At 39.9% G+C, this 27,768-nt stretch overlaps 4 protein-coding genes across 8 annotated transcripts; 3 read left to right on the plus strand and 1 right to left on the minus strand.

Moving 5' to 3' along the window:
• Positions 1–530: 530 nt before the first annotated feature.
• On the minus strand, positions 531–8,467 carry leng9 (leukocyte receptor cluster (LRC) member 9). Of its 3 annotated transcripts, none has more exons than XM_051405450.1 (8): positions 8,322–8,467; positions 7,816–7,942; positions 6,261–6,354; positions 5,161–5,285; positions 4,737–5,063; positions 4,349–4,604; positions 3,300–3,423; positions 531–3,195 (listed from the first exon to the last, which is right to left on the minus strand). In XM_051405450.1, the coding sequence occupies exons 2-8, from the start codon at positions 7,937–7,939 to the stop codon at positions 2,536–2,538; spliced, it is 1,710 nt and encodes a 569-aa protein (XP_051261410.1). In that variant the 5' UTR covers positions 7,940–7,942; positions 8,322–8,467; the 3' UTR covers positions 531–2,535. The 3 variants fall into 3 exon arrangements, with proteins under 3 accessions (XP_051261410.1, XP_051261408.1, XP_051261409.1); XM_051405448.1 differs by having other exon boundaries at positions 4,349–4,607; XM_051405449.1 differs by having other exon boundaries at positions 4,349–4,607; positions 8,305–8,325.
• Positions 7,311–15,212, plus strand: flcn (folliculin). 3 transcript variants are annotated; one of them, XM_051405452.1, is made up of 12 exons: positions 7,311–7,563; positions 8,984–9,196; positions 9,365–9,523; positions 9,627–9,848; positions 9,956–10,122; positions 10,220–10,311; positions 11,280–11,443; positions 11,636–11,749; positions 13,483–13,606; positions 13,722–13,847; positions 14,369–14,471; positions 14,577–15,212. In XM_051405452.1, the coding sequence occupies exons 2-12, from the start codon at positions 8,984–8,986 to the stop codon at positions 14,782–14,784; spliced, it is 1,692 nt and encodes a 563-aa protein (XP_051261412.1). In that variant the 5' UTR covers positions 7,311–7,563; the 3' UTR covers positions 14,785–15,212. The 3 variants fall into 3 exon arrangements, with proteins under 3 accessions (XP_051261412.1, XP_051261411.1, XP_051261415.1); XM_051405451.1 differs by lacking the exon at positions 7,311–7,563 and adding an exon at positions 8,599–8,841; XM_051405455.1 differs by lacking the exon at positions 7,311–7,563 and adding an exon at positions 8,600–8,841 and having other exon boundaries at positions 9,365–9,511.
• A 1,578-nt stretch (positions 15,213–16,790) lies between these two features.
• On the plus strand, positions 16,791–19,771 carry zgc:174888 (uncharacterized protein LOC558116 homolog). Its single transcript, XM_051406305.1, has 5 exons — positions 16,791–17,325; positions 17,682–17,788; positions 18,218–18,289; positions 18,567–18,713; positions 18,927–19,771. Exons 1-5 carry the CDS (start codon positions 17,313–17,315, stop codon positions 19,281–19,283), a joined length of 696 nt encoding a protein of 231 aa, XP_051262265.1. The 5' UTR covers positions 16,791–17,312; the 3' UTR covers positions 19,284–19,771.
• A 1,597-nt stretch (positions 19,772–21,368) lies between these two features.
• On the plus strand, positions 21,369–27,633 carry grwd1 (glutamate-rich WD repeat containing 1). The gene is made up of 7 exons (XM_051406303.1): positions 21,369–21,618; positions 21,900–22,017; positions 24,055–24,217; positions 24,323–24,533; positions 25,656–25,801; positions 26,438–26,629; positions 27,050–27,633. Exons 1-7 carry the CDS (start codon positions 21,396–21,398, stop codon positions 27,356–27,358), a joined length of 1,362 nt encoding a protein of 453 aa, XP_051262263.1. The 5' UTR covers positions 21,369–21,395; the 3' UTR covers positions 27,359–27,633.
• Positions 27,634–27,768: the final 135 nt, after the last annotated feature.

Raw genomic sequence — 27,768 nt, forward strand, 5'->3', positions numbered from 1 at the left:
GCTGCAGAACAGCATCAACACTGAATCAGTGACAAGAAGGCTGGAGGAGAACATGCAACAACACAATAGGAGGGATGAGAGGGTCCTGATGGAGATGATGCTCTATGGGTGGTTTTTGGCTGAGGAATGCAAATTGGAGATATAACGGCAAAAACACGTTTTAAAACGAGTTTGGTGTTTGTCTGCCATTGCAGAAAGGGGGGCAGAAGCGAGTGAGGAAAGAGGGAGGGGGCGGCGTTAGTTTTTCTGTGTCACTGAAAAGAGAGTGGGGGAAGGGAGGCAGGGAGATAATGCGAGCGAGAGAGCAAACAGTGGAGAGCCACAGAGCATACTCACTGACTCATATAGCCTATGTATATGTGTGTATCTGGGAGGAAGAGGGGAAAGAAGACAGAAAATTATATTATGTATGCAAGAGTTGCTCAGGGAGCGTTTACGCAGCCTCTGTGTGTCTGTATGTTAATGCACAGCAACAGTACCGCATCCAGGCCATCCGTCACTGCACAGATAAAATATCACCACTCACAGGATTTAAAATAACCAATTCAATATTTAATGTCCTCGACAATCTAATGGTTATAATTCATTGTGAAAGCATACAAAGTCATACAAGTCCATACAATATTCATGTAAAACAGATTGTTTAGGACAGGAAATTATGAGCCGCAGAATACAACCACTTTGGTAAATTTATGGCTGTAAAAAATAACTGTAATATTTTACCCTCATGGACAATTTATGTCCTGTACATTCGCCTTCATGGCAGGTGCATACGTCCTGTCTGAGTAGTTGTTAAAACAGTAGATATCAAAGTGAAGCATACCCAAACACCTTGTTTGGCCCATCCAGATCAGAGCTGTACAATTAATCGGAATATTATATATATTAGCAATATGGCAAAGTGCAAAATCAGAAGCTTTTATTTAAAAAAAGACAAAACAAAACAAAAAAGGTAAAATGTGTGTAAACAGTATTATATTGAAGTACTGTGGCCTACAAATCCTGCTCTCCAGATATAAGAAATGTTTGTTTGGTACAAATGTCATATGACCGGGGTTGTAATAATTTCTTCAGTGAAAATTAAAATTTTGATGCATTTCCACTAATTGTGAATCATATTGCAATATCTGTCAAAGATAATGGCAACATGATGGTTTTACAGTATCGTGCAGCTCTACATCAGATAAATGGAGGAAAAAATGTCTACTGAAGGCATTATAAGTTAATTTATTATTTTAATAAAGTAGGTATTCTACTCTGCATGAGTCTCCTCCAGGGTCTGAAGGCAGATTTCATACTACTACAGCAGGAGAACTCACACTGACAGTTCCCTTTTGACTTGGGCAAACAATGTAAATTATGAATTAATCTGTTGATCATTTTCTCAATTTAATTATTGATTTTGACCAATAACACGTTCTCATAGTAAAAAAAAAGCTTCATGTTACTATAACAAAGTAAATCATGTCCTTACAACTAAACATGCTAGAACGACAAAGTTTTTGTCATTTGGCTTTACTTTGATTAATCGATGATCAAAACAGCTGCCAAAAGAATTTTCTTCGTCAAGTATTTGATTATTTTTTGTTTAAATTTTGAAATGCGTTTCATTTACCAATTGCAGACTTTATAGTGCATTTTTACGCTAATAAATCAAAATCAACTAAAGCCAACAAATAAGAAGACTAAAAATAGACTTCACAAGTGCAATTAATGTACTATTGTATATTCGTACTTTCAGTCAACTATTTGATAATGTTAGTTAAAAATTTGAAATGTGTTTCATTTAGCAATTGCATGCTTTACAGTATATTTATGATTTATTTATTTTTTTTTTTTTAGAGCCAACAAATAAGAAAGATGAAAGAAAGTCTGCACGATAACATGAAAACTAGACTTCACAAGTGCAATGAATGTACTTCACTCAATCGGATTTTATATTCTTCTATTCAAAGACTGAAAGCAAGCACCTGTGCTTTTAGTTATAGATGTATTTTATCATTATGAATTCCTTGTAATTTGTGTAGACTACATTCATTTCTATCAATATAACACATAATGTAACGGAATAAAATGCATTAATTGAGGAAAATACATATTTTATAATTCTTTTAAATGTTTTTTTGGGGGCTTTCATTGCCTTTATGATAGTGACAGCTGAAGACAGACAGGAAAGGGGGCACTGAGCTAACCGGGCACCCAGGAAAATACATATTCTAAATCAAAATGTAAAATCAAGTGTAGTGGGACCATTGTATCCTTTTACATCTTAATGTAGTTTAGTATAATTGAACGTAGTGTGTTTGCCATTGTGCTACATAAAGATACATTTAACTCCCTTTAGTTGTTCCTATAAAAATGCCTTCCACTCAGTTATCATTAAAAGTGCATCTTATAATTAACACACAGACATCATATTTGGTTGCTAAGGCCACGTGGCTTGTGCAAATTTTAGAGGTATTGAACCCAGTCATATCGCTAAAGTATCAACAAACACGTATGTAGTGTGTGCACATGAAATGCCACACTCTTCTATCATCGAAGATTTACTGTGCACACAGACTCATAAAAACCATCTACTTTGGGAACACCCATGGCACAAAGGTGTAAGGTGTTTACAGGCAGACGGCCAAAATTTAAACCCTTCCCCACCTTCAGGTCCCCAACCCCTTCAAAAATCCTGTCTCCCTCCCCGCCCTCTACCTTGGCCAGTGTGAGGTGGTAGCGGGGGTTGTAGGAGTCCCTGTGGAGCCAGCCCTCCTCCCTGTAGGCCTCCTGCAAGCCGCTGTTGAGCTGCTGGAGGTGAAGCTGAGGCTGGGGGCTCAGGTACAGCACCTTCCCGTTGAAATGTTTCAGCTTCAGAGGGAAGGTCAGAGCCACCGGGGGATTGCGATCCAAATGGGCAAACCGTCGGAGGACCTCCCCGGCAGCGGCTACCTCAGCTGGGCCGGCCAGCACCAGGAGGCACAGGGTGACATGAAGGCTGGAGGAGGTCTGCCAGTGAGGGGCAGAGGAGGGTAGAAGGGAGGTGAGCTCCTCCTGCAGCTGCTGGAAACAGGAGAGGATAGCAGGAGTGTTTGCCCTGAAGGTGATGAAGTGTGTGGGTCGCTTCTTAGGCGGGCGACCACCACGCTTCTCCTCTCTCTGCTCCAGAGGTGGACCACTCTGGCTGATGTTCTGGGCTCCGAGACCAGTCTGCGTGTTACAGAAAAGGAACATAAAAGATAATCACTGTGCTAAACATGAGACTGTGATTGCAAAACAAGAATGTAAATCACATTTAGTTGTCATGTACTCACCGAGGCATCTTTATTGCCTTCCCAGATTTCTTGCCATTCTGCCAAAGTCTCTTCCTCAGCCTCCTCTTTTACGCCTGCTCCATCTTTTTGCGACAAGGATGTCTGGTCTGTTGAAGCCTTGAGTCTAAAATTAAAACAGTGAGTAAAATTACTCAAGAGGAAGGAGAGTACCTTGCAAGATTGCTTCTCTAGTCATACAACATAATATTTACTGAATGTAAACATAAATGCATTTTCTAAGTTCTAATCTTGTGCCTTTGTGTTGATTGCTCTGTTATCTATTGTTATACACCAAATATAAGTGAAAAAAAGAAGCATTTTCACATCCAAATCTCTTTTTTTCCTGTAAAAACATTTTTTTAATGACTCATCTTGAACTCAGGGGGGTATGCTTTTATTCTGTATTACATAAAACCACACTGTTAGCTTGTGGGTTGTACTAGCTAGCAAAGCAATATCCTGGGGTCACACATGTTTATTTGGATGTCAGTTAATAAAAACTTTGTTCACACATCCTAAAGAGCGTGGTGGAGGATTCATTTAGCCATTTCTTTCATGTCCGGTCCTCTACCGCTCCATATTGTGACACCGTATTTGTTAAGCTGTGCACACTTTTTAGCAATTCAATCAAATGTGATTTAAATCATTATCTTCTTAATGTTTATTACTATTTTCTTGATTAATCGTTTTATCAATAAAGTGTCACTGATCAGGTCTTCAAATGTTTAATTTTGACCGACCAACAGTCCAAAACCCAAAGATATCCAGTTCACTATAATCTACGACTAAACTCTTGTTCGATTATCAAAATGGTTGATTAATTTTCTGTCGATTCACTTATTGATTAATCGACTAATCGTTGCACCTCTTTTCTGTTTTACCCTGAAATACGCCACATTGCGAAAGCTGAGGATGCTCCAAGTTCTGTTTCACTCTGACTTTAAGTCAGCAAACGATATGATTATTGAACACAAAGACACCATTTTTTTCTGTTCAGGAGTTGCTACCTGTTCTCAGTTAAATCTGAGGGATGAACATGAACTCCAGACCTGATTTCAGCCTCCTCTGTAACACATGCTCCTTGTGATTCTTGTTGTTCCTGAGAAGTGTTTCCTTTACACTTTGGAGCTTGTGTTGAATCCAGGTTGTGAATATTCATTTCACTTGGCTTCTCTCCCTCCAGATGTGTGTTCTCGGTATGAGTACAGTCCTCTGTTTCATTCTCTTCCTGCCCACGGACAGCAGGTGGCCGCTCTTCTGTTGGTTGAGGGAGGTCTTGTTGTTGCTCTTGGTCCTCTGTGTTTCCTTCTTGTGAAAGAAATTATTATACTTGGTGAGTGTAAACTGTAGAGTGTACTGGCTTGTGTAAATTTAGTGTATGTAAGATTGTATCAGGTTGTATGTGAGGTAGGGTAGCAATAAAGGGTCCTCTCTCACCCTTTACTTCCTCCTCCCCTCCAAAGGGGGGAGCCAGAGATTGACCGGTAGAGCCAAACACCCTGTCGGTCCTGCTGTGGCGGTCCCAGACGCGGTGCCCTCTGTAGGTGAAGTACTGGATCCTATGTCTGGGCAGGGCCAGCTCAACAGTGTAATCACAGTCACAGGGGTTGGTGTCCCAATTGAACTCACTGAAGGGACGCTCCAGCACACCAAGGAAACGATCCACATAGCCCACTACAAACTCTGATGCATCCACTGACGCGTCCCATAGGATCCGAGAGATAACATCATCTGCTGTGCGCATGCGAGGCTTTTTGTTCACATCTGCAGGAGAATAAGATATTAAAATAAAATGTTAAAGACCTCTTAAGAGTATGTTGTCATTATCAGATGATAGGAAACTAGCTAAATATGGAGTGACCTTTTGCCTCATCTTTTGGCTTTGTTGCTTTGTTTATTTTCTTCTTGTGTTTTTCCATCTTTTCTCGATCGACTTTGTCATCCTCGTCAGGAGATACAGCCCCTGAATCATCTACTGATGGGTCACTGAGGAATGACAGCAACAGAAGTGGAAAAAATGTCAGATATGCACATGAAACATGACAAATGGAAAGAACCGATTAGTCTTATTCCCATTTGACACAGATTGATGGAGCATGTGTTAACTTGAACAATCTCTGCCTGGGGTGCAACATGAACAGCAACTGGCAACAATAGAAATACAAAATTCACACCATATAGTTCTCAATTTCCAAAGTTTCTCTATAACCAGATAAAACCAGTGTGAAACATTCAGGAGGATCTATTGGCAGAAATGTAATATAATATTTATAGGTATGTTTTCATTATTGTATAAAAACATTTATATAAAAAAATTTATGTTTTTGTTATTGAATGAGTCGTTTATATTTACAGATGCTTCCGTGGAAGCCGCCATGTTGAACTGCCATGTTTCTACAGTAGCCTTGAATGGTCAATCTGTAGATAGGGCTGTTTGCTTTTTTTTTTCACACGTTTCGCAGCCACCATAGTTTCTCCTTCGTGCTTGGAAGGGGAGGTTAAAGCGAGGAAGTTTCAGTCTAGATGCCACTAAATCTTGCACACTGCTCCTTTAACATTCAGGCAGCCATACATCAGCTATTAGCAACATGTAGTTAAAGGATAGAGTCACATTTCTTTCAAGTCTGTCTTAAAACAACACTCACATGCCCCGATGTGCAATAAAATAATTATAGGTGGCTGGAACTGTTACAGAAGTCATTTAGAAATTGCTTTAAGAAGATATCTCCACACTGGAGAGAAGATTAACAATTACAGCAACAAATAATCACTGCACACAACGACATGTGAGTATATATATATATATATATATATATATATATATTAACATTCAGGCAGCCATTTATTAAGTGCAGCAGTTACTAAAAATAAATTATGCACATGTCAGGAGTATAACTAAGCATTTAAATGTCATCCTTTATCCTGCTGGTGAGTTTGTTGAACAAGATAAGGCGAGCAGACCTGTGAGACAAACGACATCTGTGGCCAAAGTGACACTTTCCCATCAGGAAAAACTGGCACACGCTGACTTCAACGTGGTCTCGTTTTACTGACTCTGTCAATGAGAGAGAGACAGAAAGTGAGAACAGACGTGACATACAAGAGAGACGTGTAATTACACTGGAATGAAAGCCTGTAATGAAAGTGAGCAGACTCTCAATATGGACTCTGCATTTAAATGAGATTAACATTTCGGGACGTCTGACGGCCCATAATTCTGCTCCAGTATGTTGATGTTCTCTTTTAGTTAAAAGAGTTCATGAAGTAAAACCTCCACAAACATGATCACCCAACAGCCTGACCGAACTGAGGGCCCCACCAGACAGCTGAGCCAGACTGAGAGAGCCCAATAGGTACAACAGGTACACAGGAAAGTACACCCTGCCAGTTTATAGCAGTTTTACACTGAAATACCTACAACAGTGTGGCAGGATGTTCTCAGATTAGAGGGTTGACTGTTTACTTAAGCCAGCAAGCAGGATAAATGAAAATATTAATATGCAGCATTATGTGTGATTCATACTCAGAGCAGCAGACGAGGTTTTCAATACATGATTGAGTTGTGTCTCTTATATGAGCCTCCGTGTCAGTGAGATATGCTCACAAGTCAGGAAATATTGTGTCTTTTTCCCAGATTCCTTCTTATCTTCATCTTAAGCAGGTCTGATATTGCTTAACAATTCAAATCAAAAATAAATGTGCGATAAATCCACAAATGACAGTGGAAAATGTCTGTATAACACTATATTGCCTCTCCAATACACATCCCAAGAGTATAAATCATGTAACAGGTGGCAATGACTCGACCCAGAAGACTCAAATGTCAGCCAAGTAGTTGAGACGTGGTTGCCTGTAAACTCAAACTCATACCACACACCCTGTAATGCTATTTCCAGATAGGGGAACTGGATGTGACTCATGGCCCAAATCCTTTGATTATCAGATGCCTTTCTTCCCACTGAGATAGCACTGGCTGGGACAGGTGGGTCGGATCATGTCATGATCACTTAACACTGCTGTCTGACTGGAAGTAACTGTATGAAATAATAATTCTGATGTTTCTTGGCAATGTTATATCTGGCTTTGAGCCCAGTGAGACAACTGTATGTAAACAGTGAATGTTTTCTCCGGTGGTTAGAGCCGACATGGTTCTTGACTCACTTCCTGACTCGTAACACATTTTCAGCGGAGCAGTCCGGCATGAAGTGAAAATGTTGGCAGTCATTACAGTATTCCCCTCACTATTTGACGTCCTCCTTTCCAGGTAAGCTCCAGCAACAACATAACTAAGACTTTACCAAAATCAAATTGCACTCAGTAACACAGAACTGTTTCACAGAGGGAGGAATGTGATTACCTAGAAAAGACAGACTGATTAAAGAGACTGCTACACCGTAGATAACAGTCTCTTTAATATGAGGTCTGACCTAATAGCTATATATTGTCTCAAATGAAGTTGAGCCACCTGATAAACAACAAACAGTTACTGTGTGTGAAACTACACCCAGTGATTTACCTGCTGTGGTGTCTTTGTCACTGTTGGGCTCAGCGGGGACCCCTGCCTCTGGACTGGAGTGGGTCCCATCATCTCTCTGGTCCTCATGTGGAACTGAAGGCACACTTAATCCGTCTGATGCCATGCTCTGTGATTTAAAAGACAATTTTACTTCAAATAAGTCCGCTGTGTCACTGTAATGTTTGCTGCTACACCTTTAGCTTTGTTTCACTTGACAGAATGACAAAGTAAAACCGTAAAAAAAACAAATAAAAACACTCCTAAAACAACAACAACAACAAAAAAAAAAGTCTAAATGTAAATTAAACTGGAAATTTTAGTTCTCTACACCAGTTCACCCAGTGCGGAAGTGGTTGTTAGCGACAACACACAAACGTTTTACAAACTTTGTAAATGTAACAACCGCTAAAATAATACTTTTAAGCTTTAGATAATTCCCTTACAACATAAAAACGTCTTTAAAAATTCCCCTGGAAAATATTTATACACCTTTTTGACATACTAACCGAAGCAGCACACGACTCTGATTTTTTGTGTGTCGCCCTTTGACCCTGCGTTTGTTGACTCACAGGGAATGATGGGTAATGTAGTTTTTTGTCCTTAGTAAAAAAAAATGCCTTTGCTGAAACATTAAATAAAGTTCGACATCAGCAAACAAATCTGTTGTTTTTTTTACTTTCTTATCACTTAAAAAAATACTTGATATATTTTAGATTCAACGGTTAAAATTAAGAAAAAGTGGCGCCGCTAACTGCCATACGTCATCTGTGCTGGAGCGCGTGACTCTGCGTCACATGACACTGTCTGTTGTCGCTAGTTAGCTACGGAACAAAACAGAGCTAGAAAGTATACAAAACTCAAACCTGAGACGTCTGAAAACCACGGACTGTTGAAAGATGGACCAAATGAAGAATTGAACCACTATTTTAATATGTCGCTTTTTGTGTAACGGCTTTTCTGAACGTTTCGGCCAATGAATGTCCTTTTGTGAAGGAGCACCGGTCATGTATTGAACTTGTGCTGAAGGTGAGATTATCTGATGTTATCAGCTGTAATGAGCATGTGGTAACCCTAGTGTTAAGTTAGTAAATGTAAGTGAATGAAGAGAATCAAATGTTGTGTTATAAACTGCTTGTTAATGCTCAATTCGACACTTTCTCCCCTTCAGATGAATGCTCTGGTTGCTCTCTGTCACTTCTGTGAGCTCCATGGCCCTCGGACGCTGTTTTGCACCGAGGCACTTCACCCTCCATCCCCGTCCCCTTCATCCCAGGCAGGTGCCCCAGTGCCTGGAGACAGGGACCGGGATGGTGACCGGGAAGGTGAAGGGCTGACCATGAGGGCCAACAGCTCGGCCACACAGAAAGGAGAAATGTGTGATGTGAGTGACACAGGCTGAGGACGAAATGTCAACTTCAGCTTATCACAAACTCAATGTGTAGTTCCCTCCATAATACAACACTCTAGCTAACGTTTTGCTATGAAAGTGAGTCCATTGCGTTATCATCTATCTCAAAGTACTAATTTTTCTCTTTTCCTTTCCTCACAGGGATGTCGCTCTCTGCCTGCATCTCACCCGGGCTTTGTGAGCATTGATGATGAAACAGGCATTCGCTTCCTGAGCCACCAGCATCCCAGACAGTCACAGCTGTTCAGCGTAGTCCGCCAGGCCTGCGTACGCAGCCTCAGCTGTGAGGTAAACAGTGACGTACGTCTGCATGTATGCGTGTGTGAGTCATGCATCTCATGCACTAAATAAACTTAACTCAAGTGTTCTTATTCCTTTGTTTTGTCTCTGTCGTTATCGTCAGGTGTGTCCCGGCCGTGAAGGGCCAATTTTCTTTGGAGACGAGCAACATGGTTTTGTGTTCTCACACACCTTCTTTATCAAAGACAGCCTGGCCAGGGGCTTCCAGCGCTGGTATAGTATCGTCATGGTAGCAATGGACAGGATCTACCTTATTAACTCCTGGCCTTTCCTGTTACGACACCTTAGACTCACTATACAGAGCCTGCAAAGCACAGCCCTCAAGGTAGGGTGCACGCACAACTGCGAAATGCCTTTTATTTAGTTTATTCACTTATTTTACATGCATATATATTAGTTCACTTAATGTCTTCATACTCTTCTCTCCATCAGGTCTTTGACAATGAACAAGGAGTTTGTCCCCAGCGAGCAGTGAGGATGAACAGTGGGTTCTCACCTGCAGTTTTCCCTCACCAACGGAGTGGCAACGCAGCCCGATCACTAACTTCTCTTACTCAGCATCAGAATCTCTGGGCCAGCCTGCACTCCTCATTTAGCTGGTGAGTTGATGTGTTGTCAGTCCCACTATGACACACTAGTTGTTGTCTATCCCCTTGTAATCTCTCACCTTAACATGTGGTTGCACATCATCTCCAGGCTGCTGAAAGCCTGTGGGAGTCGTCTGACAGAGAAGCTGCTGGAGGGAGCCCCCACTGAAGACACACTGGTGCTCATAGAGAGACAGACAGGTAGACACATTGTCTTTAGACGGCATTGTATTTTAACTATCCTGTCATGGAAACTTTTTTATTGACCAATCTCACCACCTGTTCAAGCCTGTAACTGAGTAAAAGCTGAAGATGGGGCATGCCCCAATTGCTCACCTGGTAGACTGTGTGTCCCATATACAAAACCTGAGTTCTTACTGTTGTGGCCCCCCCACAAAAAAAAAAAAGAAAATGGAAAATCATTTACTTTGGCAGAGTTTCAATGTGGCTTGCATTCCAGGCAAGGTTTGGTCTCTTGGTGGGGAGTGATGTCAGCAGATGTCATGTGTTTGCACAATGTGCCATGGTTTTGTCATCAGTCTGAAGAGTCTCCTGTTAAAGTCTGATTTACTGGGTCATCCAGTGCGGAAACACTCTGGCCAGAAAAACACAGTGATTCACATTCAAACAATTATAATCAAATCCACTGGACAAGAACTTTCACAATTTTTAGTAAAGATTTAGAAAGTGATTAAAAGATTTAGATATTTCCCAGTCCAGTGCAGCTCTTAGGTCTGGAATTTTAACACCCTGTTCTCTTATACTGATGTTGTAAGAAAGTAATAAACTTTATTTCTGTAACAATTTTCAAAATTACAATCAGCAAGTGATTAACAAATACACACAAATTACAACACAAGAAAATACAATAATTAAAATCATCAATTATAAGTAATAAAAAAGTTTTTTGATGTAGTGCGAACTACAGGACGAGCAGTTTTGTTTTCGGTTACATCATATTAGTATAAATCTACTAAATTAGTCATAGATAAGAAATTAGATCAAACCAGAGGTTTTGTAGCACGTCAGACTCTATATATGGAGTATGATACAGAGACGGCACTTTGTAATATTTTCCACCAGAAATCCCCTGATTTGCAATGACCCTCGGCTTGAAAACATTTGGTCATTGTTATTTCCGCTCTTATGTCATTCTCTGTTTCCAAAAGAGCAAGAAGAGGAAATGAGCTGCTGGGAGGGAGCCGAAGGAGGCACTTCAAAGTCGCAGCGGCCCCCGTCGGAGAGCGAGCTGGGCCATGACTTCCTGTCTGATGATGCAAAATTAGATGAATTACCTGGTCCCAAATTTAGGTCACTGAGGCATTTGAGACAGGTAAACTTGGCTACTTTTGGACATTTAGGTGTGCATAATTATACATAAAAGGGGAGATAAAAAGCTGCAGACAGTAGTTTTACAGTTTTATGGCATTAATCTCTAAATACATTTAAGCTCATTCACATATTTCCATTAGCTCACACATTGTATCTGTGAGCTCTTGTACATTACAGTCGATTTGTTCTGCAGGTCCTCGGGGCGACTGAGTTTCGTCAGCTAGTGTGGCATGTGCTCATGGGAAACCAGGTCATATGGAGAGGCGCAGACCCCGGGCTCATCCAATCAGCTTTTACAGTGCTCAAGGTACTCGACTACTGTGTCCCTTTCTGCCTCGTTAGAAGAGATGGTGTCGTTATGATGTGGGTAAATATAAATTGGGACAAGTGATAAGACCAGCGAGGGTCCTGTTAAGTTGAGCCATTGTATAAATAATGTGTGCAGTGCTGTATAACACAGCTGTTAGTTTGTTACACTCATCTGACGCTAATCCTTTCATGTTGTTGAGGTTGAAAGGTTTTTTTTTAAATATGGTTAATTAAAAATGACTGATACCTTCTTTTAATCTGATAGAAACAGATCATGTTTGGTTTCAGTTATTTCTCCATAAAGATCCAATTCTTGCCTAAAGACATATTGTTTATGCTAACATTACACACCTCGAAATTGTCTTTGCCTGTACATGCTTCCCTGAACATTCTATGCAACAAGACAGAGCCTGTAACTGTTTTTATTATATAATTTTTGTTCCATTTTACTGCTGAAAGATTTGTGAGTCTAATGCTTTGTGATAATTTTGATAATGTTTTTTTGCAATTGTTGCAGATTACAATGAAATTGTTATATGTTTTGCTCTACTTCCCCAGCCTTTTTGACTTGTCATAGCGGGAAAATTGCACAAGTGTTACTAACAACGATAGCTTTGTTCCATTTAGGTGTTGCAGTGAGTCATGAAAGTCACCCCACTCAAACAAACTGATCTGTATCTGGACAAGTTACTGAACAACCAGATCTTGCCTTTTGCGTTCACACGTGGTATTTTTAAAACGTTCGTTATCCTCCTTGAGGTTGGATCTCCAGTCTCCAGCAAAACCTGCACTTTGCACCTTGTGCACGTTTGGGGAAAAAATCATTTTTTTGAGTTTTTGAGTTAAAGGAAACTTTTTAAAAGACAAATCCTTAAGAATCCTTCTGTTTTGTATAAAAAATTTGTATAAAAATGTTGTGTCGGTTAGATAAATCATCACCTTGTTAACAGCTGCACTATTATATCTTACTGTATATCGTTTATATACACAACGTTCTGTTGATTAACTTGCCTTTTTTTAATTTTTATGTTTTCATGGCACAGAATAGATGAATAAGCAGTAATTAGGGGCTTATCTCTTTCAGTCTTAAGTCACTCTCTCACTCTTTAAACAACCTATATTTTATGTTGGCTAAAAACAAATATCTGTATCAGTGTTGTATTGTGTACGGATGGCAAGGTGTTGTACAGATTGTTTACTTCTACTTAAAATCCACTGCGAGCCAGATGTGGTCAGGCAGATCTGATTGTATGCATTTACACCTTGAATTATCATGTGTTTTTCCTTATCTGGATAACGTGTTCGGATTAGGGCAGCACACTTCATCCAAATGTTGTGTTATGTGTCATATCCAAATCACAGAAGCTGCAATTCTTTATAAAAATCAGCATTATAATGAAGTACTGTAGTGCTGCAGAGATACTCTGGCCTATGGATGTAAGAAAACATGTTTGTTTGGTACAGACCCGAACAACAAATGTCACATCATCATGACTTTTCTTTTTTCTTTATCATTAAAATTGAGATTCCTACTAACACATGTCATCACAACATGTCACATCTGAAGCAGCTAAATGGAATTCAGCTATAACTAATTTTATCATTAACACCTGTGTTTTCCCTATTGTGACATGTAAAAATTGTTTAAAAATTACTGAGTGGCTGAGCAGGGCAATTAACATGCTCAGTTAGCCAAACATGGTTATAATCTGAATCTCTGTTTCCCATCAGTCTTTGCTGCCAGTAGGCTGTGTGCGTTCTGTGCCATACAGTGCTCAGTATGAGGAGGCCTACAAATGCAACTTCCTGGGTCTCAGCCCAGATGTGCCTATTCCAACCCACGTCGGCTCCTCAGGTACAGGAGAGTCTGTGGACTGTGATAGATGTATGAAATCTGCTGTTACAAACTGTAGGCTTCTGCATGCTGGTCATATTGTGTTGATTTTACCTTCCTTTTGTTTGTCCTGTAGAGTTCTCAGTGCTGGTGGATGTAAGTTCAGAGAGAAGCTGTCAGATCTCAGTTCTGTGTGAAGATGATATCTCCTCACTTTATCAGTTCACCATCAGCAGTGCCAACACACAGCCCACAGATAGGGGTGAGCACACATACCTTGATTTATTATAAATAGCCACTGTAGGTTTGCTGCCACTTTCAATTTCAAATAATACACAGGCCTTTGCCTCTTGGTTAGAACCACAGAATTAAAGAGTGCATGTCTTTCCAATGTTGTGCTGAGTTAAACTAATTACTTAATTTTAATTCATCACAGAAAATGTTTTCGACAATGACATTTTTTTTTATCTGAATCTGCATTGAAATACAAAAGAATGTGGTCCACTAAACCCTGATTTTTATACGCGCCAGATTTCTTTCTCATTTAAGTAAACCAGACACAACATGTCTTATCCCACAATGTTGTCCTTAAAAGACTGGTTCAGCTTTTTCCTTTTCTTTTTTTTAAACTGATCTGTTTCTTGGCCCATACCCTATCTCTCCACCAACTCTTATTCAAAACTGTTCTTCCAGAACGTTTTTGAGTTAACATGTGGGTAAAAGGGCCCCAAAAACATGATGGGGGTATTTAGCAGTATCATATGATGAACTCTTCTTTCACAGGTCCCACGTTATTGAACAAGCTTGAGGTGGCCCTGTCCAATGAGAACTTGTCTGTGGACGTTGTGTCTCACTGCCTGTTGTGTCTGAAGGAAGAGTGGATGAAGTGAGTAAAATCCTTTCAGTCTTAATGAAAGACCACCTGTGTGTATGTAAGATTTAACCATTTTGCATATGAAAGCCTTCTCATAGCAGACTCTCTCTCTTTCAGTAAGGTCAAAGTGCTGTTCAAGTTCTCCAAAGTGGACGGACGAGGGAGGGAGGACACCCAGAAGGTTTTGGCCCTCCTTGGCGCCACTGGGCCGGGCGAGGAGGACAACGTCAGACTGCTCAAGTTCTGGATGACTGGACTCAGCAAAACCTACAAGAGTCATTTAATGACAGCCGTCCGAGGAGGGGAGAGGAGCCCCAGCCAGTGACAAAGAGGAATGAAGAAAGAGTAGGCGGTAGAGGGGTAAAGAAAGGGGGGTCTGAATCAAAAGAGAAATACTAAAGAAAGGAAAGTGAAAGCAAGAATCTTTCCATCATCCATTTTGCTAACTGTTAGGGACTTTTAGTGGAATGAAAGAAGAATGTGAATGGATGAAAGAAATGCTTTGGCTCATCCATTATTGTCTTTTTAAGTAATGAGTAATCTACTGTTCCTAACCCCGATTATTATCCTGCACAGATTAATACGTTCAGTCAGTTTGGATAATGTAGGAGGCTTTTGTTTGTCAAAGGGAATTATTGTACAAGACCTCATCATACTTATATGTGAAGTTTAACTTATTACAATTAAAGACTTTGCACTTTGTTTACTCGTTTACTGATGTTTTAAAATGAAATAAATGAATGTGAACAGTCATTTAATCCTTTTTTTATTTTTTTATTCCACAATTGGCTCCATCTTGTGGCGAACAGGAAGAATAAAGAGGGAGTGAATTGGAGGAGAGCAGAATTTCCCTGCCTGCTACCACTCACTTGTTTGAATGGCCGACAGCCAACAAGTCTCAAGTGGTGTAAGACAACACTTTTAAGGTTTTTCTGGTGTCCTGAAATGTACAAAACGGTTGCATAACAGCCTCACTCCGGGACAGGCCGAACCACATCAGCAGGATTTTGGCTTCTTAATGAGCCAGTCGCACACTGATCCACTAAAAAGCTGAGGGTCTTTTTTTGTTCGTGCCACAGTTATTTGAGCCTGTTGCTTTGCTGAAGCTTGCAGACTTCAGTCAATAAAAGTCAGCAACATAAGGCTTTGTTTAAATTGAAAGGCTGCTTCTTTTTTTTTGACCGATACCCGTGTTGCTATTGTGCAAAAATAAAAGTAGTTTAAAAATCATGTTGCAGTCCAAATTCAAAGGAAAAATGAATTTGTAAATATTAAGATGACTCCCGCTTTCCCTGTTAAAATGGATCTACTTCTCAACATTGTTTGTATGCCCCAGTGTCCTAATAGAGATTCTTTTTCATTGTTATGCTTTTCTCTGACTAACTCAAATCTGGATTTCATTTTGCAAGTTTTACTAATAGAAGCACAAACCTCATTTGCAGCAGCTCCACAGATTAGTTACATGTTAACTTCCCTTCAACAGGCGAGCGATGTATGAAACAGGAAGACAGCACAGTGACTGGATATTTATACCCGTCATTAAAACACATAGTATAGGTGAAGAGGTTTCGAGTTGATGATGCCTCGGGGAGCATTATAGTACATTGCTTGCAGTGAGGCTGTTGCTCTCTAGCCTCCTTTTTTCACTCTGGGGAGATTGAAACAGGGAAACTAGTCTTGCTTCTTTTGGCTTATGTTCAAAAAAGGACACATACAAGAACAATTCCTCTTTGACTCGAAGAAACAACTTTGCACTTCCTTTCATTAGTAATTAGGTCCTCTCCTGACATGTAAACCAAAATAACATGATGCTTCACATAACCTGAGGGGACAGAACGACACCACCACAGACAGGATGATGACAGCTGTGCACAATATCAGACGTCACAATCACACCATCCACTTCTCTGGAGACAATTTTAACAGTGATGGTTACAAAAAGGCTGTCCCACATGCAATGACTGGCAAGTTCTAACTAAGTGTTGCAATCCTGTTTGTCAAATTTTCAAAGAATTTGATTCTGTGATTTATTTAGAAAATAAAAAAAGCAGAAAGATCATGTGATGATTAAACAGGATGATGTTGCGCATTGACTCTTGATGGATCCAAAGCACAGAGGTGTGGGGGAAGAGTCTAAATGAAAAACATACGCTCCAACTGCATGACTAAGCCTCCTTGGGCCTGGTTTGGAGAGGGGAGGGTGAGGGTGGTGGGGGTAAGAGGGTGGGGGTCAGGGAATGTGGGGAACAGGGGGGAGGGGGCCGGGTCAGTCAATAGTGAGGTAAAACGTGTGGCAGTGGGAGGGGCCGAGACTTAAAGGGAGCAGACAAGCAATCCAGCATAGCACTTTCACTTTGAGCCGAGTGAGGATACACAGAGTGGCCAGAGGGAGAGATAGAGAAGAGGAGGCCAGTGTCTCTCCCGCTTTATCCATTAACCAGTTTCGAGGGAGAGAGGAGGGATTCAAATTAGGCTGTTGAGGAAGATTCTAGGTCAGTAGGGAGAGGGAGAAAGGGAAAGAGATATAGTAAAAAACAAAAGCTTTCAAAGGGAAAGGCTGCAGTCACTCAGGCTTAAGTGGGAAAATCCAAAGTGAGAGAGCAGGATGGCGTGAGAGGATAAATGAGGCATTTTTTTGGAAAGTACCAAAGGAACTCAAAAGGAAGGAATGTATAAGGGATGTCCAGAAGGAGACTAAATACCAAGGCGTGAAGGAGAAGACAAGGCAGCGTACTCTGTGTCAGAGACCTCAAGAAACTTTGCTTTTCACAGACTGACACAGAAACCCGTCTGCAGAGCGATAGCTGTCAACAAGAGAAATGGAGAAGTGTACATTCTTAGAAAGATAAAAGGATGTCACTGCCAGGTGAGAAACTAAAGTTTATGTTAATGCTTCTTTTTTGTGTGTGTGCAAACTTTATTTTTCAAGTATGTGGGAAAATAACAACTATTTATAGTCAATTTTAATCATTTAATTTAATTTTTTGCTGTGTCACTTTGGACTGTTACAATAGTATTTCTGGTGTCTAAATTGAATTAGAGCTGTTGCAACAACAGACCAGTTTTCATGTTGTTTTTTTGCAGTAATATCTAATTGAGGCAGGAAATGATGTAATGTGTCTTAGTAGGTATGCAGTTTGAACAAGCTACAAACCACAGAAAGTTTCCAGCAATTAACTGAATGATCTGTCTCTTTGTCCTTCTTACTCATGCTTCAAACAGTTTTGCTCTTGCTATCACTCTTGACTGTCCAATGCGGTGGATGTGGCTTTGACTGTGAAGGCGTGAAAAACATTAAAAGAACTATTGACCATAACCCAACTGGATTTGTAAGTTTAAAGACTTTGTTCATCTTTCTTTCTTTTTTTTTTTTAGTCCTTTCTATGTTTCCAAAGTGAAAAGCTCTGTAGGAATGACATGTTTTTCTTACCAAATGTAGTTTACTATGCTTTAAAGAATAACTTATTAATCACCCTCTGTACAAAGAGGCGGTCAAAGGTGAAGATCATAATCAGCTCTATCTTGTCATCTGATGACAAACAGTGTTTACGACTGACCTGCATAGCTCTGCAAAGTTTAGGAAATCAAACATTGTGTAGTTGTGGTTAGTTGCTACAACTGTAGGTAAAAAAAATATAAATCACACAGTTGTTACAGTGTGTATGTATAGTTACAGTATAGTAATCGTCACAATAAACAATGCTTATTTCATCAGCTGAGTGTTTATTCTCTTATTGTTATTTTGTTTTCTCTTCCAGCGGACAGTATTTCCTAAAGATTACTATGTAGTGCACCACTACACTAGAAGCATGCTGTGTGACACTGATCCGGTGAGTTCCTTATCAGATGAAAACGGGAAGTGGGGTTTGATGTGCAATAAATGAGTCATATAACAATCTACTCAGCTTTGTGCTGAAAGACATTTCAATTTCTTCAACGGGATAATCATTAACTTCATCTTCAACCTTGTAAATGTTCAGTTTAGCAAAACATTGTTGTACCATGAATTGAGCAATTGATGTGGTTCTTGTTGGTGGTTTGTCACGTGTGTTTTGCACAGTAAATCTAACTTTAGGGTTGTTGTGCTGCTCTGCCTTTTCCCTGCAGTGTTGTGTGTTCCCTGCTGCAGTAGTCCTCTTGGAGTCTTGGCATGTGCTCCTCAGAAACCTCTGGGACGAGCACTTAAATCACTCCCTCATCCTCGATCTGAAGCAGACACTGGACAGAATTATTAGCAGGAACAAATATACAGGGGTAGGCTTTTGTCTCAGATATATCTCATCATAATACCTTATTGTATGTCTATCTCTGGTTATGTAACATGTGATTCCTTACTGCATTCTTTTCATTTTTTGATTCAAACAATGATTGTCATACCGGCACATTAATAAGAGCTCCTGGAGATTTTGTGTCTTTGTTTACTGTCTGTTGTAAATCTTTAATTTCTCCTGTGCTTCCTTCTCACAGAAGTTCCAGGAGGAGACGGACCTGGACAAATTCTCCACATTACATTCCTCTCCTGAAGAACTCCTCAACCTAACATCAGAACTTTTTGCTCGATGGCTCCAGGTCGAGAGCTTACCCTCTATTGAAACTTGCACCCTGCCCACTTTGCCCCCCTCTGTTGAGAGGAAGGACTACGGCCCCTCGAGGGCCAGACTCTTGACAACCCGAGCTATCAGCGCTGAAGAGGATGAAGGACAGCCTGACAGGATGATAGACATTACACAGCCGCTGTCCAATGGTGGTCCTCCGTCCCTATCCTACTACGCTTCTGTCTGGAGCCCCTTGCTATTCAGACTCTACTGGTGGTTGTTGCCATAGTTACAGACAAAAAAAAAAGAGGATCTTTTTCGATGATGCACACAAAATGCAAGACATTTCCTGGCACTGAATGTTTTTTTCTTTATATTTGTGTGTTTGTGTGTCAATGCGATAAGCTTTGTTAATATGAAGTGACATGCACCGGTTGCATTTAATGTCCAAAGTTAGTCCACATAGCTACGTTCACTGTCAACAGTAACAACTGATATCACACATATAAATAAAACGTATAGTCATCCTCTCTCTAGAGCTAGCTATGCTCTTTATGCTAACAAGAGATAAATGCTGAGCAAGCCAATGCACATAAGCCATCGTCTGTTGATGTGGAATTCATCACTGTTTACAATGAATGTTATGTAAATGTAAGAGATTATAGTCTATGGGTGTTTACTTTTGTACATAATTGTAAATTAAAGACATTTAGATATATACATTGTTAGTTTTTGGTTTAACTCACCAGGATATAATACACCAATGGTTCTAAGCTATATTTATCGTGGTCTTTGTTGTGTGTCAGTGATGGAGTGAACTGTACTTAAGTACAATTTTGAGGTACTTGTACATTTACTGGAGTATCTACTAAACTGCAAAGGGAAATAAATATATATATATATATATATATATATACATACAGGTATTTATATTTATATTTATATCTATAAATATAAATATGATGTATTGTTGTAAATTAAATTACTCAACAGTCTATTAAGTTGTTCAGTTAGCTTGCTACCATTAATGCAGTGACAATGCTTACCCTAATAGAATTATAACAATCACAGGGATTCTTTGTCTGCATTAAGTACATTTTAATAACAATACTGGCATATTTTACTGCACTGTTTTTGTCATGGTGGTATTTTGCTTCAGTAGAAGATCTGAGTATTTCCTCCACTGAGTAAAAACTTACACACTTCTATTTTTTGTCCATTCTGCTAAAAATTAATTAGATTTTGTTAATAATTTGATGATTTTGCATTCCAGCAACAGGACACAGAGTTTCCACATTCCTGTGAGCTCAACCTTCACTGTCTGTACTTTTTAAGAAGAAAATCCTTTACAACTATTTTGTAAGACTAAATTGATAGACGAGTTGCAGATGAGAGAGGAATGTGTTCTGGGTGGGGGAAAAAAACCAAACAAAAACTCCAGAGATGTTCTGACTTCTGTCAAGATCTACATGAGAAACTAAAGTGCACCATTCGGTGTTTGCACTTGCCCCTGCATGTACACACCCACGCATATAATGTGCATCATTGTCCTAACAGGAGCCTCCTTGAAATTTCATAATCCTTAAAGCACAGAGGTATTTTGCCTTGGCCACAATGGGAACAGACTTTTGGCTTCACTGACCTATTTTTCCACTGAAATTATGTCATCATTTTGAGGTTTTGGGACAAACATAATGCAGAGTTAATGCAAATTACAAAACAGTTAGATCATCATGGTGCCAAAAGGACAAATTTAGGACAAATTAGGAAAAGAAAAATGTAAGAAAAGCCTCATGTGTGCTGTTTTTCTGTGGACTTTCTGTTGACAATACTTTTTATTATGGACAGCGCACAGTGTTACTGGCAAATACCTTAAAGCCCATCGAGACTGTCTGTCCAAATCCACCAGAGGTACTACAGGGGTTTCTGACCCCGGTCTCCGTACCAGGCTGTTCTACTGCGGGTCTACACGTGTTACTTTTACTCTAAATAATCATCTGACTCACTCAGAGCATGCGGGAGATCCTGTCCCGCGTCAGTACATGACACTGAAATATTGGAAATGAATCACCTAATTTCTTACTCAAATGTTCTCCAGGGAGGAAGAGTGGGGAGGAAGGGGGAGACGACCCCTAAAAATCACCCCCCCCTTATCTCTTATAATATCAGGCAGAATTTACTTGTGGGCAATTTCCGAGACAAATATTTGCAAGTCTGATTTTTCCTGGCAGCAACCAAGCGCCAAAGGAACCAGCTGAATTCCCGTAAATGGGGGAGAGAGTGAGGGGAGAGAGTGAGGCAGCAGGGGAGGGAGGGAGAGAGAGAGAGGGGGTGACAGTGCAGGGTGGTTTAAACCACGTGGCCACGCTCCGCTTACCGGAAGTAAACCTTTCTTGCCAAGATGTCTGCGCCCGACGAGGACACGTTTGCTGAGGAAGGGGGCGAGATGGAGGAGATGGACGGAGCGGGCAGCGACGACGACGAAGGGGTCGATATGGAGGAGGAAGGACCGGACGGAGAGGGGGGAGAAAAAGTGTACGTGCCCGGGATTGAGCCTCTGCGGCCCGGAGAGGAGCTGGAGATGGACCGGTCCGCGTACCGCATGTACCACGAGTGTCAAACAGGCGAGTTACCTAAAGTTAGCCAACACTGACATCTCTCTGTTACATCTCCCCCCTGTGTGTGTGTGTGTGTGTGTGTGTGTGTGTGTGTGTGTGTGTGTGTGTGTGTGTGTGTGTGTGTGTGTGTGTGTGTGTATGTATATGTGTGTGTGTGTGTGTGTGTCTATGTATATGTGTGTGTATGTGTAAGTGTATATGTGTGTGTGTGTTTATGTGTATAACCTGCAGTGGTGAATCAACAGTTTGTTTGTTTGTTTGTTTGTTGTTGTTGTTTTGGTGTTCAGGTGCTCCGTGTTTGAGCTTTGACGTCCTGAGAGATGGAGATGGAGATGGCAGGGAGCAGTTTCCTCTGTCCATGCTGCTCTGTGCGGGCACACAGGCGGATACAGCTCTGAGCAACAGGTACAAACACTCCTGGTGAACTTCACACATACCTTTTTAAAGGGTTAAATGTTGTTTGGCTGTTAATAACCCTGGAATTAAAGCTTTTGAGATCACAGTTACAGCCTTGCTTCACCCAGAAGGCATCAGTAACCGTATCCAGGCAACAGGGCTGGTACTTGTAGTATTTACTTTTTGTTCAACTTCATATTTCTGCCCCTCCATGTTTCAGAGACAAATATTGTGTTTTTTATTCCACTACACTACACAGATTAATAGTACTAAATATAATCAACAAATAAAATTATTTATTTCTATAGTCTGAGAGAAGATATCACTACCATGCTCCCCTGCATTGTATATAAATATTTAGAGAGAGACATAAGGCACAAATAAAATAAGGCTCACCTTTACCAGCTGCAACATTAAATTGATGCTTTCACATTAATGCATCAGTAATTATAATCTATTAATATTAATATGATGCACAATGCATTTTTTTTTTTTTACTTTTTCTACTTTTAAGTATATTTTGATGTAAATTATTTTATAAATAACAGATCTGAGTGTTTCTTCCACAACTGGGTGTACTTAATACTTACTTAGAAATAACAATAATTTATCAAAACAAAAACAAACCAAGAAAGAAGGTTCATATGATTAGATATAACAAGGGTAATCAGCCATAATGAAAGGATAATAGCATATTATTAGACACCAGGACTTACATGGCGATGTACCTTGAGATCTGAGTCCTTGCTAACACACCTCTGGTTATGTGCGCAGCGTTTCACTTGATGTGAAGAATTCAGAATCTCAACAAAAGACATTGATGTCTAAAATCTGTAGGAACTGAGGCCTCCATATTTGTTTTTACTTAACTTGTACTTCTTATTTTTTTTTCACTTTTCCAGTGTAAACAAACAACATACAAACCGGTTTAGAGTCACTGTGTATTGTTGACTTTGGATGTAATGGACCTTGGTGAACTCCCATAATTCCCAGCATAACTTGGCACACCGTCACCTGAGCAGAGGTCTATTAGCCAAAATAAATAAAAACACCACATTTGCACTTAAGAACAGTACTTAAGTAAACTATATATATATATATATATATATATATATATATATATATATATATATATATATATATATGTTTACTTACTTATAATATATAATATATATATATATATAAAAAATATATATATATATATAAAAAAAAAAATATATATATATATATAACTATAGTTTCTAGATGGCCTTTGATAATTAGAGGCACAGTGTTCAGTTACTCTTGTTAATTTCTCTTAATTCATTACTAATTAATTGGTTGTTAATTATTCGTTCACTCCTCAGTGTAAACAGCTGGGGTTAATTTTTATCTCTCACGAGCTTACAAATATCTCAGACAACTACATGTTTTGTATTTAAGGGAAATCTTAGATTTAAGGAATCTTTAATCTAGTTTCGTTAAAAGCAGTTTTGATTAACTGAAAAGGCCAAACAGTGCCTGTGTTTAACAACCATATAGACAGTATAACATCGACACTAAATCAATTTACACTCGTCCCTTTATATTATAATTGTAGAGTATTAATAAGAATAGATACATTCAGTTGATTTTAAGTGCCTATTATTAAATGGAAGTCCTGTTCGACACAGCTTTTTGTTGAGTGGGACAGAGGTGGATGCCTGTGGTAGAAAATACCAAATATGTCCATTTAAACTGCAGATTTCTTTTTGAAGTCCAAACACTGAGACTAAAGTTTGTTTTCTTTCTTTTTTTTTCTTTTTGCACAGTTTCAGTTATGTTTTGACATAATCCAAACAGCAGTAAAGTCATGGGGACTTTCCTTAAGTACATCTTAGTTAACCCTAAAGGGTTAATGGAAATCATTTTCAGAGATTTTTTGGATTATATTATTTCATACGAGGAGAGAGACTTTTTTTTCTCACGAGTAGTTTATCTTCTGCACACTGCTAATAAATAAAAAACTGTACAGGCTATAAACTCTTCTTCCTCCTTTTAAATGCATTTTATTTCACTTTCTCGCAGACTCATTGTCATGCGCATGCATAACCTTCATGGAACAGAGAAGGAAAAAGAGGGGGAAGAAAGCAGCGATGAAGAAAGTGAAGACGAGGAGGAGGATGAAGATAAGAAGCCACAGATGGAACTGGCCATGATGCCTCACTATGGAGGGATAAACAGAGTCCGAGTATGTTGTGTGTCAATTCTAGGCAGCAGTATTTGAACTGAGCCATTAAGGCTGAAACTTTGTGTCTGAAGTTCCAAATTACTGACTTTGCTTCTTAATCCCCAGGTGACTCAACGCGGGGTGCAGTCATTGGCTGCTGTCTGGTCAGAGAAGGGACAGGTAGAAATATTTGACCTCCAATCTCAGCTGGAAGCCGTGCACAGCTCTGTCGCTATGGCAACTTTTGTCAAACAGCAGAAGGAAGCCACGGCTCTCTTCAGCTTCTCAGGACACATGACTGAAGGCTTTGCGATTGATTGGTCACCTACAGTACCTGGTAGGTAAGGCCTTTACCTGCAAGGCAATTTACAGATGGAAAAAAGACAACGTGCATACATTCTGGCCTTGTTGACTTTAAAATGAACCTTGTGTGACTGCATCTACTTTGTAATGTGTGAGTAACGTGAGAACAGTGGACAACCAAATCACATTGTCCTTGTCACAACATGTTTGCTGGTTGTTTGTAGCTTATAAATGAAAAGAGTTTATACATTAGATGGATAAGATAGACTTTATTGATCGCACACTGGGGAAATTCACTTGTTACAGCGGCTCCAGAGGTGTAACACAGATTAATGAAATCTGTGGACAACCGATATGGGTTTTTCAGTGACCAATATTTAGAGAGCAGGGCGATCAATGGTATTATATATATATATATATATATATATATAAAATGACGATATCAAACCAAAGAAAAGTCCTATCTAATTCCATTATTACATGCACATTACAATCTATTATACATTATTTTCTTAGCCAGTAACATTTTTTTTTTAGATGGATATTTTATTAATTAATGAAACAGAAAAATACATTGAGCTACACTGTAGATTTCAAGCCAATAATGGTTTTAGATTAGTTTTGCTGTCATTTAGGATTGGTTGAAAAGTGTTTATAGTACAGGGCTGGAAACTTTTTCACCATCGTCCCAAAACTAACAAAGGGCAGCGCTAACATTGTTCCACAGCAGCCACACTGGCACGGCTGCCTGCAGACATTTTTGCTGTATCAGTCTCATGAGCGCAGACGTTGGCTGGTGCAGATTATCTCAGAATGCCAAAACAAATCAGCCCGATTAATATGTCTATCTATACATGAAGTGCCGTCCATTAAATCTTTAAACCCTTGGATCCTGATCCATCCAGACGCAAAAATAATCTTATGCTTGGCTCAGCTTTCTACCTAATTTAAGTGAAACTGCCAAACAAACCCAAAACATAACCTCCTTAGCAGAGTTGAAAACTGGTCTGGAATTATGTAACAGATACACGTAGTTGTAGTTATAAAGTGCTAAAATGTGCACACAACCACAAAGAATGAAAGTGGTACAAACTTTCATTATAGATAAGTAGATTTAATGAAATTAAGTGTTTTGTGTTTGTACTTTTATTAACAGGTCGTCTTGTCAGTGGAGACTGCAAAAAGAACATCCATGTGTGGGAGCCCCGAGAGGGAGGGACTTCATGGCAGATTGACCAACGACCTTTCAGCTCCCACAGCAAGTCTGTGGAGGATCTGCAGTGGTCACCCACCGAAGCCACGGTATGTGTGTAAGGAAAATAGTGACGTAGTGGGTCAGACTGAGGCGGTGAAGGTGGTGCTTAAGTGAGCGGTGGTTCAGTGTTGAAGGACATATTTTGTTTGTGCGGGTTTCCTCCCATACCAAAAATACATACATACATACATACATATAAAGTAGACATACATATTGGGATTTGACATGCATGTTAGGTGCCTCCTGATCACAGAGCTGAAGTAGGCACTGATCTGAAATAGTTGGATAACTCAAATGCAGAGGATGAATTCTTTCCACGTTATATAATGTCAAACTGAGCTTACTGGTGCTGTACAGGTGTTTGTATGGAAGAACAGGGTGAGGCGAGAGACATGAATGATTGGAATGAATGAAACTATGTTATCTTTAAAAAACCACCTGTGAACATTATCGCAGTGTTGCAATTAAACGCAAAAGACTAAAATATGTAAGTTATACGTTGTCTCAGTGCTGCAGATAACAAGTCACCAAACTAGTTAGTGGTTTGTGATGTAAGTCCTACAGCCTGATGTTGGTTTTACCCTTTTACTTCTATACGGTTCCTTGTTTAGGAAGACCAATGATGTCTTAGATTAGAGCTTAAAGTTCAAATCTCATGATCCGTACTCTCTTGCTTGCCACAGGTTTTTGCATCTTGTTCGGTGGATCAGTCTATTCGTGTCTGGGACATCCGTGCCCCACCCAATTCAATGCTTTCAGCCAGTGAAGCTCACTCATCAGACGTCAATGTGATCAGCTGGAACAGGACCGAACCATTCATCCTGTCCGGAGGGGACGATGGGCTTCTGAAAGTATGGGACCTGCGACAGTTTAAGGTAAAAAAAAAAGTTGAATTTGCAAAAACTCAGTAATGTTCTTAGACAGCTATGAGTCATTACTTATTATTGTATGAAAGGGAGTGAAGATCTTACTGTTTGATCAGTGTGTCACAATAAAGTAACACACTATTGAACTACAAGCCAGTGTTGAGTACTTGTTATATTACACCATCAGATAATTGCCCACCACACCTAACAATAACATGGTGGTGTCTTCTTACCACCTTTGGCCTGATAAAGGAATTTGTTTTTGATTTGCTAATAAAATACACGCCTATGTTAGTCTTGTTGCAACTTGTGAGAAACAAACCGAAAGCACACAGATGTAAAAATCAGTGCTACTGTTAGAGGAGTGATGCTTTTGCAGCCGGATACCCTGTACACTGCCACACTTACGTGCTCTTGCTCCACCTGCAGACCGGGAGGCCCGTGGCAAACTTCAAGCAGCACAGCGCTCCAGTCACGTCTGTGGAGTGGAGCCCCGTGGACTCGAGTGTGTTCGCTGCCTCGGCAGCGGACGATGTCATCAGCCAGTGGGATCTGTCTGTGGAGTCATGTGATGTGGGTGCTAGGGTGGAGGGGGTGAAGGACTTGCCCCCTCAACTTCTGTTCCTGCACCAGGGTCAGTCAGAGATCAAGGAGCTCCACTGGCACCCACAGATACCTGGTGTGATGATCTCCACAGCTCTGTCAGGATTCAATGTGTTCAGGACAATATCTGTGTAGCGTGCGTGCGTGCGTGCGTGTGTGTGTGTGTGTGTGTTTGAAGAAGAGAAACACATGATTTTTGCATTTACATGAGTTGTGTAATGCGCAGTAAATCCCAATATGTTTGATAATGTACATAACTCAGCCGTGATCTTTTGGACATTTATTGGCCAACATAGGCGCCATATGGTGTTACAATCTTCACTGTTGAACTTTAGTCTGTATTTTTTACAGATGTATGAACTATTTTAGGCATTCCCTATTGCATGCTTAAAATAAAATGTTTAAAACAATGGTTCTGTTTTCTTCAATTAATGTTTTTAAAGAGTCTTCTGCTCTATTTGTGTTTTTTATTTGTAAAAAAGGAAAGCACTGAATCACTTTTTTCAGGAAGTGGCTATTCATAAACTTTAAATTCACACTGAATA

This window comes from Dicentrarchus labrax, unplaced genomic scaffold, assembly GCF_905237075.1.
Source record: "Dicentrarchus labrax unplaced genomic scaffold, dlabrax2021, whole genome shotgun sequence".
NCBI classification, from domain to species: domain Eukaryota; kingdom Metazoa; phylum Chordata; class Actinopteri; family Moronidae; genus Dicentrarchus; species Dicentrarchus labrax.